Source organism: Varanus komodoensis, unplaced genomic scaffold, assembly GCF_004798865.1.
Source record: "Varanus komodoensis strain SLA01 unplaced genomic scaffold, ASM479886v1 scaffold10, whole genome shotgun sequence".
Taxonomy (NCBI): domain Eukaryota; kingdom Metazoa; phylum Chordata; class Lepidosauria; order Squamata; family Varanidae; genus Varanus; species Varanus komodoensis.
In genome coordinates this window covers 16972557-16990279 of record NW_025335269.1, presented here as the reverse complement: position 1 = coordinate 16990279, position 17723 = coordinate 16972557, and the positions used below count along the sequence as shown (strand labels likewise).

Sequence of the window (17723 nt, the reverse complement as noted above, 5' to 3'; positions counted from 1 at the left end):
ATAGGAGTGGCTGCTGCTGTGTCACTGATGTCATGCATTGGCTGGAGCCCTTGGCTCATCTTGGTCAGACCAGCTGAGTGATCACATTGAGGATGGGAGGGAAACACAACTATCCAGGCAGTGCACGAGGTGTAGTAAATGATGTTAGTGTAAGCAGTTTTCTGCAATGCTTTGATGTCACTTTTGCTTCTGAAGCAAATTCTATTGAATAGTAAATTCAAGATGGTCAGATGTGCATGCAGTTTGGCACCAGATGAGTGGCAAGTAGTTCTAATTTCTATTGTTGAATAAAGAAAAAAGCTAGTGAGTGTGTGTGTTTTGTGGCAAAACTCCAGAGCTAATGTAAGCATTCAGGGCACATTTTCCTAGTATGACTGTCACATGGAAATTGTGCTTAATGCATCCACATGGTAATTATCACAAGCGATAATTTGTGAAAGTCTTTCAGCCTGTAGTGTGGAGAAATTCCATGCAAAAAACACATCCTTCAAGCTTGAGAATTCTCCATGTGCTAGGTCTAATTGACATGACTGGGGACTGTTGCATCAAGCCATCCCTTTGATAGAAAATTAAGAAATGGGCTCTCATTCATTTGCTTTCTGCCATCTTTATACCTTTTAGTTAAATTGGAAAGCCACAAAAGCAGTTTTAGGTGGACTTTTGAACTGATGAAAGACTATCACCATCAGTTTTCAGGGATCTAGTTTTCAAATCCATTAAAGCACAGCAAGGACATCAAGATGTCCCTAGATGTATTAGCTTGACTTTTGGTACATGGTGCTGAAAAGGTGCTGACAAAGGCATGAGCTCTTCCTCTTCCTCTTCTTCAACAATTGTCCCAGCAGGCCACAAGCAGCGTCAACCCAAAGAAACTTCTTAGTGCCAGTGGTGTGAGATAAAGTAACCAGTTGTGATTTCAATTACATATGAAGAAAAACATAAATGATTTCCTCTTGTGTGTGGGCAGATACTGAATGCTTTGTTGTGACTCGGCTTGGTTACAGATGGGCTCTTACTTTGGCTCCTCCTTATGTGCAGTTGATTTGAATTCTGATGGACTTTCAGACCTCCTGGTGGGAGCGCCCATGTTTTCTGAAATCCGGGATGAAGGTCAAGTCACCATCTACCTCAGCCGAGGAAATGTGAGTATGGGAAAGAACTGAGCAAATAACCTGGCAAAATCCTTTGAATGGTCAGCTTGGATCAGCTGCATGGAATCATGCAAGTATTTCTGGAGGGCACTGAGCCAAGAGGGGCTGCTTGCCCATTTCTGTCCAAGGTGACATGGGCTTATGTATATGGGGATCCCATTGTTTTATACAGTAGCTCCGAACAGCTAAGGATATGCAAGAGATAGGGATGGCATAATTCTGGGCTGAGCACAGGCTCATTTAGGATTTATTTCCCACTGAAAGAGCTTCTGGGGCTTGAACGAAGAAGCTGAGAGTCTGAGGCCAGGACTAAGCAAGGTTTGCTGCCATGAACAGTGTGTGCTCATCAGAGGCAGAAGGGAGTTGGGCTCCTGTGGTTGGAGACAGTGCAAAGCCTGCAGGTTGTCCATACTTGACATGGATAATGGAAGCCTGGCCTCTTGGCTTTGCTTACTCAAGCTCCAGCTTTTCCAGCTCAAGCTGCTGACTTCAAGAGTCTTGCGCTAGAGAACCTGTTCTCCCAGTCTAGATTAGAATAGGTTCATGCCTGGTTCTCATACCTCCTGCAACTGAAACTTGCATCGTACACACACGTAGCAATCATTATTGGTCCACATGATGGAAGCAGCATTAGCTGACAGAGAATGGCACTTACTGGGGGAACTCGCATGTGATCACACATCAAAGGTATGGCTGGTGCAGTGCAGTCTGTTTGCTTATCCTTTTGCACCAACAGGTAAACCAGAAGGGTTTGTGCGATGTCTTAACCTAGGGTTATGGTTAAGTTTTCTCAAACAAATCAGGATTTTCAACCGAGCATTAACAGGGTTTGCATAATCTAGCAGGGTTTGTTTGATCGAGGGCTTGCTTATTCACATCATGGTTTATTTAGTCATATTTTTATTGTTTTCTTCCATGCTCTGTATTGAGAAAGTGACTCCCAGTGCTGATCCAGTTAATGAATTCTAATGTAGCATCATTGCTTTAAATATGGTGCATATGGTAGGCATGTTTTGAGCAGAGCCGGGTAGAGCTGAGGGTCAGACTAGATGGCCCGGGAGACCCCTTCTGACTCGCTCTGTTTCTATGTAAAGGTGATTTTAGACCTTTAGGCAATACAGACCACATTGAGAGCAGAGCCCCTGTGAGAAGAGGTAATGGGATCCCTTTGAGTCTGTTAAAATGCACAAAATATAAAGTTCTTTGGGAAAGAAACAGCTCTCCACTGCAAAGTTGTGCATTGCACAACAACTGTGACCTAAGGGTAGCTAGGGGAATGGTAAACATGAGCTTCCTGTCCTCCAAAAGGACCATGATTTGTTTGGAAGGAACATGAACCATATGGGCTTTCTCTGAGGAATTTCTGTTTGTGAAAATGTTTCCCTCCCAAAATCACTGCTATTTGAGCTTTGGTTTTGACCGTGTGGGTCACAAAGTATAATTTGGCAGGTCAGTAAAGATCAGCCTGATACAATAGCATGCCACAAGTTTAAGTCGCTAGACAGTTGAAGAGGAAGTACAGCATCATGGTGAGGACAGTGCAGGATGCATTGGGTTAAGTCAGCTTTGCCCAGCTGTGTTTTGGACTTTTATCAGTCAGAAACACCATTGGCCAAGAATGCTAGGTGTAGCCCGAACTGTCTGGGGGGAACCAGGTTGGAAGAGGGTGGGACAAGGGGTAAAGGGAGCACCCCCTTTGGATTGGGTGACATAATCCTGACAGACCTTCAGCTAACAGTGTTAAATATTGGAGAGGTAGATTCTGTTTCTTTTTGGATTGCAAGATTCGTTGACTCCAGTCAGTTCAATTTTCCAAAAGGTACTCCATTTGTATCATAAGACTGTATCAGTTTCACTTGTATTCTGCCTGTCCTCTCAGAAGTTCAGAGTGGAATACAGCAGGATATTCCTTTTCATCCTCATAACATTCCTGTGAAATAGGTTGGGCTGAGAGACCACCCATCAAAGACCTGAATGCAGATCTTTCCCGTGTCTATGAAGTACATGGTCAGGGAGGCAAGGCTGCTCCTATAACTAACTAAAGCTCCTATAACTAAAGCAGGATCTTGGAGTTCTTCTCCAAAAGAAATTAAAATAGTATAAGTAAGCAATAACTGCTGCTGGTGCTGGTAGTTCTTGTGAAGCTTTACTTAATTAGTAAAGCTTAATTACTTAATCATCTTTTGGCCCTACCCATTTCTGCCTTTTGCCCTGCCCACAGATGGAACGTGGCTCTTAAGATTTTGCCATGTTGGAATTTAGCCCTGAGTCACTAAGTTTCCCCACTTGCATGGTGGTATAAAATATCCGAACCACCCAGTTTGATTGTGAGCTTTACCTAGCATCACTTGCATTTACTATGTGTCTGCCATAAGGAAGTCTTTTTGTATATGTAGTATTACTTTCCTACTTGGAGAACCTTAGGGCAAACCTCATGAAATTATTCCTTCACTCAGTGCTTCACTCAAGAAAAAAAAAAAAAACGCAACAAAAATGTAACAGTTCCCTTCTTATTTGTGTTACAGATTCATGATGTAAGTTTTTCTTTATGTCAGCTGTTTTCTGAAGACCTCCCAAAAGATTTTATTACAATTTTCAGAAACCAGTCTTTTCTCATTTACAAAAAAGTGAGGGAAGTCTCCCTTGGGAGCTGGTTTTAACAGCCAAATTTGGTTTCCTTGTGGAAATACTTTCTTGTACCTGAGTTATACGGTAAATCGTAGAAGGTCACTTAGAAGGAGGTGTGAAAAATATATTGGCATTTTGTGGGAATGCTAGTGGAGCTGGAAGGGAAAACTGCATTTTGTTTGATCATTTCACTTAGAACACCTAATTTCTAAGAGAAACTAGACTCCAAAGTATTGATTTTTCGCTATGAAGGATGGAGATGAATTCTGCAGGAAGATGCTCAGACAGTATTGACCATCCTTTTTGAAAAACATCCAAAGAACCAGATATTGCCCTTCTAGCATAAAAGCAGCCCACAGCTGCCTTGGTATAGCTTTGCTACAAGCATGCAGAAAAGGGGAACTGTCAGCCTGCAAAAATGTGGGTATAACTGTGCAGAAGATCAAGCAGGGCCACACATTTGTGTCAACAATAGCAACCAAGTGATGGGGCTGAATGCAGAGCTGGAAGAGATTATCTGCTGAACTTCTCCAGTTCACAAAGCCTGAGCTCAGTACAGTCTGTGCCCAGACTCTTTTGAACTCCATCCCTGCTGCCTCCTTCCGTTCGACAGGGTGCAACAGCAGTAGAAAGGTCTTCTGTGAGAGGTCTCCTCGTATGTCTGGCTGTTAGCACTCTGCAGGGCATTATTGAAGATGCAAGCTACTCTGTTTCCAGGGTTCCTTGGAATGCTGCTATTGCAATATTGCATGTGTCAGGGAGAGAGAGTTCCCAAACTTTCAGAAAGAGCTCTGGGGAAGTCTTGCTATTGCCCTGTCAAATTTTGGAAAGGCGTATAAGGCTGGGGTGAGCAACACGTCCTACAGATGTTTGGTTTACACTTCTTTCCAACTCTAGCTAAGGTAACTAGCAGTGAGGCAAGATGGGCATTTTCTGCTACAACATTGGAAGACCACCATTTACCTTCTTCTAGTGAAGGGGCTCACAAGGGGACTGGGGAATGCTGGGCATTGTAGAAATTTTCCTGCCTGAACACACATAAAATTGGACCCTTGACCAATCAATTGTACGAGGGGTGTTCAATGTATTCTCGGTATCAGCATGAAGAAAAAGGAATAATAAATTGAAATAATTTTTATCTTTCAATGTAATGCACCATAACTTCAATACATTTATTACATCTAGAAATTAACTTTTCAATTCCCTGTAAAAATACCCTTCCTCCTTGTCTAAAAAATGTGCGTTAATTGCTGCCTTGAACTCTTCATCGTCAGAAAATTGCTTTCCACGAAGATCTTTGTTTAAATTCAGGAATAGGGAGTAGCCACTGGGGGCCAGATCCAGGCTATAGGGTGGGTGGTTTATTTCTTTGAAACCACAGTCTCGCACAGCAGCCTTCGAAACACGCGCCGTGTGAATGGGCGCGTTGTCGTGAAGAAGCAACACACCTGCGGTCAGTTTTCCCCGCCTTTTTTCTTTAATTGCTTCTCTTAAATTACTCAGAGTGGTTGTGTAAGATGCTGCGTTTATGGTTTCACCTTTTTTTGTGTAGTTGATCAATAAAATTCCCTTTGAGTCCCAAAACACTGTGGCCATGATTTTTCCGGCCGATGGAGTAACTTTGAATTTCTTTGGAGGGTCAGCACCATTTTTATGCTACTGCATGGACTCCTGCTTACTTTCAGGGTCATAATGAGGAACCCAAGTTCCATCTCCAGTAACAATCCGGTGGAAAATACTCGATGGATCTTCACCACAGAGCTCTAAAAACTCTCTACAGCACTCGTGCTTGTTTCTGAGGCGCCGTGAGCATTCCCGGCACCCATCTTGCACAGACCTTTGAAAGGTTAAGATGGCCATGAAAAATAGTAAATATGGCACCAATGGATAGGTTTGTCATCTCTGCTAACATTTGGATTTTTATTCGGGCATCTTCCAATACAAATTTCTCAATTTTTTTCACATTTTCTTTCGTAGTGGCAGTAACCGGCCCGCCCAAGCAAGGGTCATCTTCAATGCTTTCTCTGTCCCTTTTAAATTCACTTGACCACTTTTGAACAGTAGATAATGAAGGTGCAGAGTCCTGGTAAACAGCCACCATCTCTTCGTGAATGATTTTTTGACTTTTTCCTTGTTTTGTAAGGAACTTAATCACAGCACAGTGCTTGATTTTCTTCAACATTGTCATGTCAGTCATCATGGTCGTCTTTCACTGAGGATTACTAGGGAACTAATGATCACAGTTATTTAAAATTTTGCATGTATACCCCCTCAGATAGTGTCATTAGCTAATGAAATAATTAAATTACCCACATCAATAGCAAATCAACCCAATACCAAGAATACATTGAACGCTCCTCGTATGAGTTTCTGCTGACTCACTCATTGACCAAATCTGTATAGACATACATGCTTCCTTTTGATTTGAGCAGGTGCATGAGAATGTCACAGCAGGTAGGATTGTGGAAGAAGTACTTCCCATTCTCTTCCACACCGATGCTCTGAGATGGTTTCACCTTCCCACGCTTTCATAAATATATGGTTTAAAAAGTCTTTAGTCTCATTGATGTTCAGCACTTTGGGAACACCTTTTTGAGTCAATTAAAATGTTTTCATTTAATGGTTCTAACCAGTGAGTTGACTTAAGTGGTGCTACAGTCCTCATTACTGCATGGGAGTTTGGTCATATCAGCTGACCATGTAGTATGGTTTCTGGAACATCATGGAGAGACTACATATCACCTATTTTAAAGTTTTTGCACTGGTTGCCAATACATTTTCGGATACAGTACAAGGTCCTTTAAAGCCCATGGCTTGGGTCCAAAATACCCTCAGGAGTGCCTTTGCCCTGACATTCCTCCTTGGCAGCTAAGACCCTGTGGGGATAATCTTCCCCATTCTGCTTCTGTAAGATTAATGTCAGCTACTTAGAGGACTTTTTCAGTGGTTGTCCCTAAGATGTGGAATGCTCTGCCACGAGAGAGGCATGATTTCCCAAAACCCCTCCTTTAAGAGGGAGTTAAAAATGCATCTCTGTCCAAAGGCCTTCCTAGATAGTTCTCATGTCAGTTTTATTTAATATGTTGTCTTAATAAATTTTAATCACTCTTGGTTTTAATTTCTTATAAACCGACAAGAGCATATGGGAATAGGCAGTAAATAAATATTAAGGTAAGTAAATATACCAATATTTTATCACAGTCATTCTTTTGAAGAGAATGGAAGTGAATTAGTCTAGTTGGCTAATGGAGTGATGGTGTAGGACCTTTGCACTGAATCCTGTACCTGATTTGACACACATACCACTTTGGGGGGAAATGTTACAGTTTTCCATCTTTGGTCTGTTATCCTCACTGGCTACTTCCTTTTCAGGAGCAATGAAGTGCCTTTTAATATTTGCCATGTTTCCTTTTTATAATGTACAGGTTTAGTTGCACTGGCTGAAGTTTTGGCTAGGAGTGCAGAAGTCTTGCCCCAGATATGTTCCAGGTGCTTCCTGAGGGACATGTGCATACTTTTGTTTCAGAAAAGAGACTATGCATCTCTCAACAGTTGCTCTGTTTTTCTTAGCAGTCCTATTTCCTGTTTCCTAGGGAGTCCTGGAAGAGCAGCTTGTTCTGAATGGTGATAATGCCTACAATGCACACTTTGGGGAAAGTATGGCTTCCCTGGGGGATATTGATGATGATAGATTTCCAGGTCAGTATACTTTTTGTTGTATGTGAGTTCCTTTTTGTTCTTGCAAGATAGAAATATGATGTAATAGTTATATGTGACAGAATTAATATAATTTATGTTTTTGTTCATGTAAGCATTTTACCCTACACTTAAGCCAAACAAGCTCCCAGAATGGTTTATGATAGATTACCTGCCCTCAGTTCTACAGTTTAAAAGATGTCATAAAAGTGGTGGGGAGGGCAGAGGAAAGCAAGCAAACTCATATACCAGCTATTAAAGTTAAATTGAAATTATGATTGATTAAAGTCCACTATTGTAATTTTAAATAACTTATAATAATAATAATAGTCTAATTAATCTAGATACAGATTTTTTGTTGTTTGGCCTGCTACCCATCTTTGTTTTCTTTTAATACGTTTTTCAATATTTTTTGTTTTGGAGTAGAGCCATCCAACACAACTTGCATTATATCAGGGCTTTGGAAACTTGGCAGTTTGAACAGACTATTTAGTCATAGTGCCATGGAGTGGTTTCAGGATGGGTAGCTTGTGTTCAGTGTGCCATGCACAGCTTCATGTGCAAGTGCATGGTATCTTCTTTGAAACATAAAAAGCAAGTAAAGTTGTGTAATGATTTTCCTCTGCACATGCTTCTTGTTAGAATATAAATATGCATTGTGGGATATAATGTTTTTACATCAGTGACTCATTAAATGAGGCAGCTTTTTCTGAGCCAAGTAACCACCAATCTGGTGGCTTTCATGCTTATGACGAAGATGGTTGGTTGTGGCCAGAATGTAGTTTATAACTGAAAGGGCCAGAAAGAAGAGGGATGTATTTTCCATTCATGTTTTCTTCCTTAACTAGATGTTGCCATTGGTGCTCCTAAAGAGGATGACTATATAGGAGCAGTCTATATCTACCATGGATACATTGGTGGCATCATATCTCAATATTCTATGGTAAGTGCTGGATGTGTGGCACTATGGGGTTTGTAGGAATGTGCTGGCTTATATAAGCAGAGTTAGTGTGGATCAAATGTCAGCAAATGTGCATCCTTCTGGGCAGAATAGTTCCATGACTGTATGCTGAAAAGGCATTAAGTGGATTTTGTTTAGCATTCGATTGCTTGCTCAAGGAATTCTTGTTCAGGCAGTTGTAATTGGCATTATCAACGTGTGGTACAACCACAAATCCATTGGCATTTATTACTGCCTTGGGATAATCATTCCAAACATGAGATGTAGGTAGTAAGCCACCCTAAGAATTAGCCACAGTGGGTTGGTGTGAGGAATCCAAGTAGGCATGAAAATCTGATAGATTGTTATGATTCATCCCCCTGGAAACTGCTTCTTTAGTCCTGATGTGCCTGAGTAGTGTGAGCAGACAGACTTTCATCTCTAAGGCAGATCACAATTTGCACATTTTAACTGCTACTGAAATTTATGCAAAAAACCCACGTGAAAATGGCATGGATTTAGCAAAATCATGCCACGCAATCATGCTAGAGCCACTTTGTTTTTGGGTGGTTACATGCACAAATATCATCAGAAGCTGAAAAATTACGTGCAAATTGCAGTTCATCTTAGAGATGGAAGTCTGTAAACACTGCTGCCCCCCAAAATCTGGCCCACATCCAATCATTGGCTGAGAGGCAGGTAGGAGGTTGGCTGAGCTCAAACAAACCAGATTTTTAAAATAAATCACTAGGTTCAGTGCAGTCAAGAGTAAGCCTGGCCGATGATCAGGCTTGCTGTGGCTTGTTTCCTCCCCCTTTCTCCTCAGTCCCCCAGTTGGCTCTGGCTCTTGGTGGAAAAACAGGTCTTGGGTCCCCTCTCACTCCAATCACTATGCCAACTGATTCTCTGGCTTTTAGTTAAAAAATAATCAGTGCCATTGGAAGATACTATCCTCTTGTTTTCAAGTGTGATGAACTGATCCTTCCCCATGTCCCCCACCCTTTCAACGCTTGCCCAACTCGCCAGTGATTCCTGACAGGGGATACTTGCCTGCCCTTTTTGGGGCTGCTTTTCAGAGCACTTAAAACTGCGGTCACTCCAGTTGCCTACCACATTTGAAAAACCAAGAGCAAAAAACGTGAATGGGGGCCCAGAATGGAACCCCACTGAGGGCGTAAGCACTGCTGCTGCAGGCGTGCTTGCTCTCCCTGCCCAATCCAAGGGTCTAGATCCTGCTGCACAAAAACATCATGTTACTCGCTTTTGACCCAGACTAGGTACTGTCTTTGTTTTGTTTTTTGCTTATTGAAGGGAAAATGAATCAGACTTTTTTTTAAAATCCTTTAGCTGTTTAAAATTCTGATCTAAATATTTTGTTTTGTTGCTGGGTGGGAGCCCAAGCAGGATGCTAAGTCAAGAGATTTAGTGGTTATATTTGAGATCCTTAGTGCAGGCTGTAGATGATTAGTTCTGCTGTGTGTGGACTGTTTTAGAATGCATTAGCTTTTTAATGTTTTGAAGAATGCAGACCAAATCCTTTTTTATGATGGTTTTTATAAGTGATAATTTGTGGTAAATGGAAGACTTTTTCCTGCACCAGAGAAAGGATGGAGAATGGTTGAACTGATTCAGAAGCATGATGACATTTTTACTGAGGCTGTCCGGATTTGGATGATAAATGTTGTTTGTTTATTTTAACATATTTGAGGCAATGCAAAAGTTGCACAAGGAGACAGTTTAATATTAGCAACCAGGGCAGTTGACTACTGTCTCTTACCAGATTAGTCTGTAGCTTTTGTGATCTTTTTCAAGTTATTTTTCCTGCCAGCTATTTTTCCATTTCTTTTTCTTGCTCTCTCCCTCTCGCTGTTTGAGGCTGCTAAGGTTTGTGTTTTAATGCTGTGTCTTGTTCACATGGAGCAGGGCTGAAGGTCATCCATTGATTTGGTTCATGAATTCATCAAGCAGTTTCAGATGTTAAATTTGCAATGTCTGCCTACCTAGCCTTTGTTTGAACTAGTAACCTTGGGGTGAAAGGCTTTGTGTCCTTTTACTATGACTCTGAAAAATCCAGATGCAATGCATTAAAACACACACACAGCTTGTTTGAGGGGGGAAAGGACCATTTATTTACAGTGATATATTATTTTTCCCCTCCATTCATGTTTTAATTGCTAATAGTCACCTTTGCTTCAGTACAAACCTGGGCGAAGCTGATGGAGAAGTGTCTTAATCGGCTGCCTCACAGAATTGGATGTATGTGAAATAGGTTTTGGTTTTGTTAACAGCTCTCAAAGCTGTGTAGCATTATGCTTCAACCTTTATACCCTAATAGTCTGCAGATGTCTGTGGAATATGTATAGCCCTTGTTTGCCACCCTAACAGGGACCCCCCACAAAAGCCTAGCCACATTCTCTTGTGTAAATGTAATTTGAGACATTCAGCTGCTTTCACTTGCCTTAGTGTTATCAGTTCCAAAACTTTTCTTTCCTTTAAGTTTGAATTTAGTATTTTCCAGGGAAGTTCCAATCTGACTTTTGGCTGTTACTATCTTTTATATTTCTCTCTCCAATCTACTAACAGCATGTTTGCCTGGGAGTTTTACACATTGCTAGTGGCTTTATCACTAAAAGAAGTGAGAGACATATTGCCTTCTTCAAAATGGAGGCAGGCTGCTCTATATAATGTTCTCTAGCATAGACAGGGTGAATGGGTGTAAATGAACTGCTTTCTCTATTGAATGAAATGCAGTACAAATTAACCATACAGTTATTGGATGGGCAGTACCAGTAGGGGCCAGAGAGCTAATGATTTTCTACTGAGCAGACATTTCTTCTGTACTGTGATGTAAACTCTTATCAATAGATCTCACACATATTTCCTCCAGAGCAGAAGCTGTTAGGTACTGTTGTTTTGTCAGTTCTGCTGTAACTGATTAGAAGGTGTACTGGAAGAGTTTCACATGATACTTCAGTGAACTGTCCAAAGAGCTTTGGCTATTGGGTGGTGCAGTTCTGTAATAATTACTATTGGGTGGTGTTGAAATATGAGTCAACTGTGCAGAGTGAAGTAGGAAGTAGAGCCTTTCCTCCTCCTCTTTGAAAAATACAAATCTCCTAGCCAACTGGTTGCCCCAGAAAGAATAGTTTCTTGTGCCTCAAACATAAAGGTTAGATTAGATCCTGAGTATGAGCACTGGGAAGGGAAGTGAAAAATCATGTGTGATTTCTTAATCAGTAGTGATGAAAATGTGGCTCATAGACCGTGCAACTGAGTTCTGCCAAAATCAGTGGGAGACTTATATTTGAACCCGATAGATCAAGCGCAGCTTAAATGTTACCTTTTGCTTGATTCTCTTGATTCCTGTTATCTGTTTTCTATATTACAGAGAATATCTGGAAAGCAGTTAAGCCCCAGGTTGCAGATGTTTGGCCAGTCCATTTCTGGAGGAGTTGATATGGATGCAAATGGTTATCCAGGTAGGTCAGTAACACTGGCAAGAACAATAACAATGCAAACCAACAGATGTAATGAACTGGAAGACCATGAAGATTGCTAAGAAAAGGACCACATACATCCTTTTGCATTAAAGTATATCCATATAACTATTTCGGTTCATTTTTGGTTGTTTGGGTTTAAAAGGGATCTGAGTAAAAACGCCTTTGCTCTTAATTAAATGATCTGTTAGGAATGGTGAAAAGAAAACTCAGCTGATGTTACCTCTGAAAAATGTGACATTATCCCCACTGCCAATTTTTAGGAGCAGGTTTTGAGAAATGTAGAAGTGGTAGATACTACAAGTTGATCGTTTACCTTTGCCACAGATCACCTTTTTAATCTTAGTTACCTAATCATTATCGAGATTGTATTTATTCCTTGTGTGTATATAGGCCAAGCCAAGGTGCATGTTGTGATGTGTGCTTGGGTGTGTGGGAAATCTGACACATTAATGTGTGTAAGAGGAAGGTGGTAGAATGTATTGAATGGGATCATTACATTTCAGAATGAGAAATACTCATGTTTTGCAGCAAATATTTAACAATTTTGCCAATCGTAATACGTTGTAGGGAAGAATGCTATGCCCTGTGACTCGATTACAATCCTCTAAATCTCGTACATGCTTGCTTTCAGATGTGACAATTGGAGCCTTTATGTCGAACAATGTGATTCTACTAAGGTAAGATCAATTTAATCTGTGCCCTTGAACAGGATAAATTGTGTCTGCTGTAATTGTTGCCGTTCATAGAGTTAGTTTAAAAATGGTGGATTGCTCCCAGGACTTCTGTATGCGACCATATATTGACAATTAGAGAAAGAGCATCATAGTACTGAATGAGACATGTTTATCATGGTAGGCCCTTTGCATTTAGATCCCACACAGTCATCCAGCTGCTCTACATAGTGGAGCAGCGATGGAGGAGCATCAATGGTACACCCAGTGTGCCATCTTGTTTGTCATGTCAAGGGAGATGTGCTTGCAGGCACTGGAGCACATGTAGTTTGCTTAGTGAAACTGGTAGTTTGTGAAAGCAAAATTAGAGAAGGCAGGAACTCTTACTTTCCTTTTTGTAGTCTGCTGCAGAGGTTTGTGGGAGGTGTGGGTGTATAGATGATCCATTTAGAGAGAAGAGGTGAGTTAACATGACTAGAAAATGAACAAAGGAGTTTGATAGTGAATGGTGGAAAATGGTGAAGCTCTGGTTTCCCCTGACCCCGCCCCCCCACCAGTGCTTTTAAAGGCCTGTTAATTATTGCATTGCAACTAATCAAAGGACAATTTAATGAAACTACAATTCAAGGCATGCTTAATCCAGGTGGGCATTATTTTGTACTTGATTTCTTGATTTCTCGTTTTTAGAACACCTTTCTATTGTAAACAGATTTCATGCTATTTGAGGAACATGAAAATAGTGAATTTAGTCTGTGTCACAGGCAGTACTTCAAGGCACAAAGAATTATTTGGAGGGTTGTCTCACTGATGATGGAGGAGATTGGATTTTGGTTGTTCCAAAGGATAGAAGGTTCACATGTCAAGAGAGAGTTTAGACCAAGCATTAGGAGGAAGCTTCTAATGATACGAGTTCTTCAGCAATGGCTCAGGTGGCTTTGGAAAGGGGTGGCCTCTCATTTTAGGTGGAAGCTACATGGCCACCTGTCATTGGCATTGTACTTGCAGATTTTCTGCTCTGGGAGGAGGTGGACAGTTCTGTGATTGCCCACATCACCCTCTTCCTTGGACCCGGGACTCAGATTTCTGGTTCTAGTCTGCAGTCTGCCATGAAGCTTACTTGGTGACTTTGGGCCAGTTACTGACTCTTAGTCAGACTAACCTCACAGGGTTGTTGTGAGGATGAAATGGATAGGAAGTTCATGTAAACCACCTTGATTTCCTTGCTAGAGAAAAAAAATGTAATCATAATAGTACCAATCGTAATAACTAATTTGAATGTCCATGTTCAGAAGCAACATACCTCTATTTACCAAGTGATGAAGACTAAAAGAAAAGCAGGGAAAGAGCTGACAGGGCTGCGGTCCCAACTGTTTACTAGGCCAAAAACTATTGTGCCTCTCCCCAAGCTTCCTGCTTATCACTTGGCCTTGGCACTACTCCCTTCTGAGGATAGTTGTGAGTACTCATGTACATGCACACAGGTGGGTGCTCATGTAAAAACAGTTGGAGTATAAACATCTCTGGAAATAACCAAGTTCACTGATACTTGGCTTGAGCCAGGACCACAGAACAGTGCTAAGCAGATTCAGCCATATCAAGCGGTCTGCTCCCTTGTCATCTGTGGGTTCCCTGGCAACAGAAGAGGCACAAGCCGCTGTTCTCTGGCTTCTTCTTCATTCCTTTCTCACTTGCATGTTCATTGCCTTTCAGTCTCAAAGGACCGCTTGCCCTTTGGCAAGACAAGCTGCCTCATACCAGGTCAGACAGTATGTCCATCCAGCCAGGTATGGATTATTCTGATTGGCAGTGCTGTCCCTGGTCTCTGGCCAAGGGTCCCTCACTGCCTGCTGGCTGGAGATGCCAGGCTGGGTCATTCGAAATGCCAAGCATGTGCTCTGTGTCCCTTAGGTGTGGTTCCTCCCCCTTGTAGGGAATGGGCCCTCTAGTTCTGCAAATATGGGGATTGGTTCTGATTCTGGTGGAAGGAAAACTAGAGACCAAAGGGCCAAGAATCGAAAGAACAGAGAAAAGGGAGCAGGGAGGAAAGAGCTGAGCTACTCCTTAAAATGTAGCAACCTTTCCAAAAAAGCTCAGAGGGCCTGACCGATCCAAGAGTGAGATCTCAATTAGGAAAGGAAGACCCGTGAGGAAGAGTGGGATGTTCTAACTGCCTTCAGGGTTTGGTTTTCAGGATTTTGGTAACTAGGAAGCTCAGGGCTTGGCTAATTCTAATTTCTCGGAAATCAACTTCATCTGGGTCATACTGCATTGATGAACTGAGCCTATAGAAAGCCAAAACACCTTGTTCTCTCTGTTACTGTAACCTAGAGCCAACTTTGCTTGGTTGCAGTTTTGCATAATAAAACTTGTTGATTAGAAGAACTATTTTCATGCAAGAGTGAGACGCCTCCGTAACACCAACACCCTTCTCCAAAGAGAACTGCAAAGGCAACTCCTTTAGCCCTGTGCATCTTGCGCTCTGCTCACCTTCTTTGTTGTTCCCAACCAGCGCACATGGCTCATGGAAATAGTGATGGATCCGAGCAGGTTTGCATAGGCAGCTACTTAGGCTGCGCCCAGGAGGATGTGCTAAAGGGCTTTTGCCTCTCTTGAGGCACCTCCTATAGTCTCTGGTAGCCCACAGTGAGGGACATGAGCAATTTCCATCTTGCCATGCAACATGAACAGCGGACATCTTGGTGCACTGCCATGCTAGGAAGCATCGGAAGCAACCAAACTGAGCTCAGTGAGGCATTCTATATGTTATGCTGTATTTCTGTGAAAAGCAGATCGGGGAGCTTTGCAGATTCCCACAGCAACCAAAACCCGCCCGCTATGCAGCCTCTGTTTATTTCTTTAGAGATCAGTGCATTACAAGCTAAGCATGTGGTGATACTGATGAGTTGCAGCTACAGCCTGTCAGGGAGTGTGCTGCCTTTGCTTTAAGATTAGGGGAAAGTAGGAGAGACTCCCCCCCCCCACATATTCTGCACCCCATGACTAAGTTGCTTTGCCAAAAGCCGCATGCATTTTTGAGCAGCTACTGTAATGTGTGTGTTTCTGGGGATTGACACTGTGTGTTTGTGTATGAGTGCACACACACACTTCTTCTAGGTTGATGTGTTCAACTTTTACATGGGATAAAAAGTAAGCTTTTTTTTTTTAAGTTATCCTATTCTCTACTTGTCTGCAGACATGGGGCCTTTTCACACAGTCCCATTGCATATAGGTTAGGGAGTTAACACATATTGCATCAGATTGTCTGCTGTGTCTACATGGCATGCCACTAAGTTGTCTGCATGCGTTCTGCTGTCTCTTGCAACATTACAGTTTGCAAAATGAATTCTGTGGAAAGATAGGGTGGAAATAAGATTGTATTCCTCGTAGTACTCAATCAGGCATCCAGCTGCTGGACAGCTACAGTAAAAGCTGATATGCAGGGTGGGCTTCAAGTTGGATAGGCTTGAATACAGAAAGCTGCAAGTGAGACCTGCAACAAAATGTTGCAGTGTTTGCTTTCTTTTAACAGGTTGTTGTGTGCTGATTCCTCCCTCTCCCTCTCCAGGGCTTTGTTTTGATTAGGATAAAAGGCTTTCTAATTAAAGTCTTGATTACGTTAATGCTGGCCAGCCATGGCAGCTTTGCAATACAAAAAGTATTACAGAAGTCAGCAAAATAAAGACACAAGTGAAGTTATAATACAGGCCATTGGGGAAATATCTCTGAATGAGACAGAGTTAATGGTTATGCATCTCCTCTCTCTGGGACCAGAAAGAGCTGTCCTCCACCTGGTTCTTGCTGCTAAGGGGCAATTATCTAGAAAGTCTCATGCTCCTGATGCTTTCAATTGGGTGGATGATGTTGACTCTGTCTCTGAACATTCGGCTGACTTAAGAATGTCTGGATCTCCTCAGCCACCTGTCTTACCTCTGGATTGCTTGGCCCAGCATTTCAGCTAAGATTTCTAATGATGCCTTTTCTAGTTCTGATTCTGACTCTGAGACAACAACCTTTGATGTGAAAAGAGGGTCCTGTCCCTACATGGGAATTACTTCTGTTCAGATTTGAGCCAGCCATTTTCTCCAAGTAGGCAGTCCCCTCTCCTATTCCCCCTTCCCTCCTTGGTTTACCAGTTCTCTTTTACAAATGGTGCCCCATATTCCATAGCTACTGGGTATTCTCAGCACTCTTTGGGTGGGTTGGGTTTTTTTCTCTCTCCTTTTGCCCCCTTAGTCTTTAAAGTCAGATTTGGTTTTGCACTTCTGCAGAGCTGAGGTTTCCCTAAACATATGAATGTTTCTTCCTTGTTCTTCAGTGGCCATATTTTTGGATTCATACAATTGGCACTCATTGCCTAAATTCATTATTAGATGGAATGACATGTTGTTTGGTTAGAAAAAGTTTCTTTAAAATTCTATTTTCTAGGAAGCTTTCAAGGAAAGGCAGGAAATACTTTAAGAGACATCTACTGCAGGACCTAAGTTTGCTCTCATTTAAGAGGGGCTACTTCTTTTCCTATGTGGGTGGGAGCTACAGTATTTTCTACTCAGAAAGTTACTATTTTCAGGCCTACACACTCCCACCTGTACTAATTGCCTAGACTTTGTATGTATGGGGAAATTTTGCTTGGTATGGCTTATATAGAGTCTGAAGCATAAAGTGGATTTGGATAAAGTGGGTATCAGTTGCTGCCATTTTTATTCCTGTGCTAGGGATGAGGCAACTATTTTGAGAGAAATCCGAAATGGTGGGCCAGGCTGAGCCTCACAAGCACTTCTCAATGCATGAATAGGCTCTTTAATTTCATAAGCATTCTGTGGTCTCCTGTCATGTGGCAGAAAAAAACGGATGCACTGCCGTGGGGGTCTCATGACTGACCGCTTCTTCAACTTGAAATCACCGTAGCAACAAGCCATAGTCTATGTTGTTAAAATGCAAAGCTTTCATTCATGACATGCAAGAGGGGAAGTTGAGTTCATAGCATTGGCAAATTCACTGTGTGTGTCCCCTGTTGACAGGGGAGTCTGATATGTTCATTGCTTTTCACAACTTGCTGGAAAAGTGGTTGGGCTGATTTTTCTCCCCCTTTCCCCTTGTAGGTGGGGTGGATTGTGCTGAGGGGGGGTGTGGTACCTGA

General features: G+C 42.0%; 1 protein-coding gene across 2 annotated transcripts in view; it reads left to right on the top strand.

Moving 5' to 3' along the window:
- The window catches only part of ITGA9 (integrin subunit alpha 9), a 267401-nt gene that overhangs the window by 67047 nt on the left and 182631 nt on the right, over window positions 1-17723 (top strand). For both annotated transcript variants that reach the window (XM_044454873.1, XM_044454864.1), the window contains exons 9-13: window positions 1005-1142; window positions 7373-7478; window positions 8324-8418; window positions 11804-11894; window positions 12547-12592. In XM_044454873.1, coding sequence (XP_044310808.1) covers window positions 1005-1142; window positions 7373-7478; window positions 8324-8418; window positions 11804-11894; window positions 12547-12592 — 476 coding nt within the window. The remainder of the gene's footprint in view (window positions 1-1004; window positions 1143-7372; window positions 7479-8323; window positions 8419-11803; window positions 11895-12546; window positions 12593-17723) is intronic.